The sequence below is a fragment of the Penaeus japonicus genome, unplaced genomic scaffold (genome assembly GCF_977035675.1).
Source record: "Penaeus japonicus unplaced genomic scaffold, GWHDUDI00000001_assembly GWHDUDI00000042, whole genome shotgun sequence".
Taxonomy (NCBI): domain Eukaryota; kingdom Metazoa; phylum Arthropoda; class Malacostraca; order Decapoda; family Penaeidae; genus Penaeus; species Penaeus japonicus.
The window spans coordinates 21196719-21199218 of record NW_028234444.1 but is presented as its reverse complement, the minus strand read 5'-3'; the positions used below and the strand labels follow the sequence as shown (position 1 = coordinate 21199218).

Sequence of the window (2500 nt, the reverse complement as noted above, 5' to 3'; positions counted from 1 at the left end):
TGACCATTCCAATTACGTGAAAATTCCACCTATAAATTCATTCTCTCCTACAATATACAGTATCTGTATATATATATGTATATATATATATATATATCTTATCTTTTTGAGGTAGAGTATATGAGTATTAGCATACTAGGTATTAATATGTTTACAAATATATGTGAATGCATATGTATATGTATATGTATATATAGATATAAATATGAATATAAATATAAATATAAATATATATATATATATATATATATATATATATATATATATATATAAAAAATATATATATATATATATATATATATGTGTGTATATATATATATATATATATATATATATATATATATATATATATATATATATATATATATATATATATATAATATATATATAAATATATGTAAATATATATATATATATATATATATATATATATATATATATATATATATATATATATATATATAAATATAAAATATATATATATATAAATATATTATATATATATATATATATATATATATATATATATATATATATATATATATATATATATATATATAAATATATTCATATATAAATACATATGTATGAATACAAATATATATTCACTACAAACATTCCCAAATTTGACCATAAGATATACAAAAGGTCTTTCACAATCTGATCTGATCAATATATATATTTTTTTTTCATAAATTGGACTCACCACACTGGATCCTCCTCACTCACCCGTCCCTAGTCGTCGGCACACAACACCTTAGGCCCCACAGCTGTATGTTGCCAGGGCCAGGATGCACTAATGAGGTGGAAACGGCAACGTGCAGGGATCTGTAACTCAAGCTCTCACTTCACTGTCACTCGACATTGGGAAGTCGAGATACGGGCAAGGCAAGTCTTTTTTTTTTTTTTTTTTTTTTCATTGACTTTTCTGTTTTGGAATTCAATGCCACTTTGTATTGTCTATATAAATTGTCAAAGTTATTTCCCTGTTGAGGTTAGCAATTTTATTTATATATATAAATATATATATATATATATCTCTTAATATGATCTGACAAATTGCTAATTTTATATAAATATATAATTTTTTTTTTTTTTTCTTTTGGAAAAGTTATTACTTGTTTAATTGTCTCGCTTTATTGATTGATCTTTTGAATATCACTGAGACATCATTTACAAAGGGCTGAATTAATACCAAAATCGTCTCAAAGAGCAATCTGATAATTTAATAAAAAAAATTAAAAAAAAGAAAAGAAAAAAGATAAAAAGAAAAGAAAACAACAACAGAAAAGGGGGGGGGAGAAAGTAATCAAATAATCGTAATATAAAAAAAACACAATAATAATAATAATAATAATAACATGAATCCCAATCAGTTCAGTGAGAGCTTGCCAGATCTCCTTTTCGCGTCAGGCTAGGGGTCAGTGTACCCTGTGGTTCCACTGGCCCCTATCCTGCGCAAAGAAAAAGAATAATAATAATAAAAAAAAAATTGAAAAAAAAGAAAACAAAGAAGTAAAAACACTGCTGAAACAACCAAAGACTTTTTTTTTTTTTTGGCTGAAGCAATAGAAAAAAAAAAAAAAAAAAAAATCTTATAGAACTGAAGTGTGTAGATCACTAGGAACCAGGACCGACTTCGCCCTTTTGAACGCGGGACGAGGAAGCGTGCGTGGTAATGCCAAGAATGAGAGAGACAAAATGGAAAGTATAAGAGCTGAGGAAAGCAAAATCAAAATCTGCTTTAAGTAAAAATCAGGCAGATGAATGGACCCGAGATCCCAACTCCGCCTCCTATCTGTGGAGGCATTTCAAGACATTTAAACTGACCAAAGAGAGAGAGAGAAAGAGAGAGAGAGAGAGAAAAAAAAAGTCCTATGGATGGTGAGTGTGGGGCATGAAGTGCCTGGCTCCCTCTCCTCCAACCTTTCCCTTCTCCCTCTCTACTACCCTAGGGCTAGAGTCACACTCCTGGTTCCTAGTGGATACCCGCAGCCTCGTGTGTGTGTCTTCCGTCAGGCGGTGGCGAGGATTCTTGACCTCCCCGGGCGGAGGAGGAGGAGGAGAAGGGGGGAAGAGGAGGAGGAGGAGGAGGAGGAGGTACCTCCCCTCCCCATTACAGCACCTCGGTGGTGGTGATGGAGAAGAACCTGCCGTGGGAGGAATCTGAAACACAACAGTCTGAGGGGCTGTCGTTTGCCCTGAGGCTGAGGGAGGAACACACTGAGAATAACAATAGCAACAATGATAATGATAATGATAATGATAATAATAATAATAATGATAATAATAATAATAAATAATGATAATAATGGATAACAAGAATAAATAATAAATTAATGAATATATATATAAAAAGATTAAAAAAAAAAAAAGGACAAAGTAAGGTAAGAATTCTCAAGTGACACTTCCTCGGAGGCAAAAATGAACCTGACCTTTGGCCCTAACTAATGTGAGATGGACTACTCAGAGCTACTTGAAAATAAAGAAAAGATAAAGA

At 30.7% G+C, this 2500-nt stretch overlaps 1 protein-coding gene across 10 annotated transcripts in view; it reads right to left on the bottom strand.

Annotated features, from left to right (window-relative positions):
* The window catches only part of LOC122262859 (uncharacterized), a 45300-nt gene that overhangs the window by 9419 nt on the left and 33381 nt on the right, over positions 1 to 2500 (bottom strand). For 2 of the 10 annotated variants that reach the window (XM_086534935.1, XM_086534936.1), the window contains exon 14: positions 1064 to 2166. The exons of 4 other annotated variants lie outside the window; for them this stretch is intronic. In XM_086534935.1, coding sequence (XP_086391061.1) covers positions 1876 to 2166 — 291 coding nt within the window. In that variant the 3' untranslated portion in view covers positions 1064 to 1875. Of the gene's footprint in view, positions 1 to 706; positions 829 to 1063; positions 2167 to 2500 lie in introns of those variants that run through there. 4 more of the 10 variants (XR_015190800.1, XR_015190799.1, XR_015190801.1 and 1 more) reach the window with 4 other exon arrangements.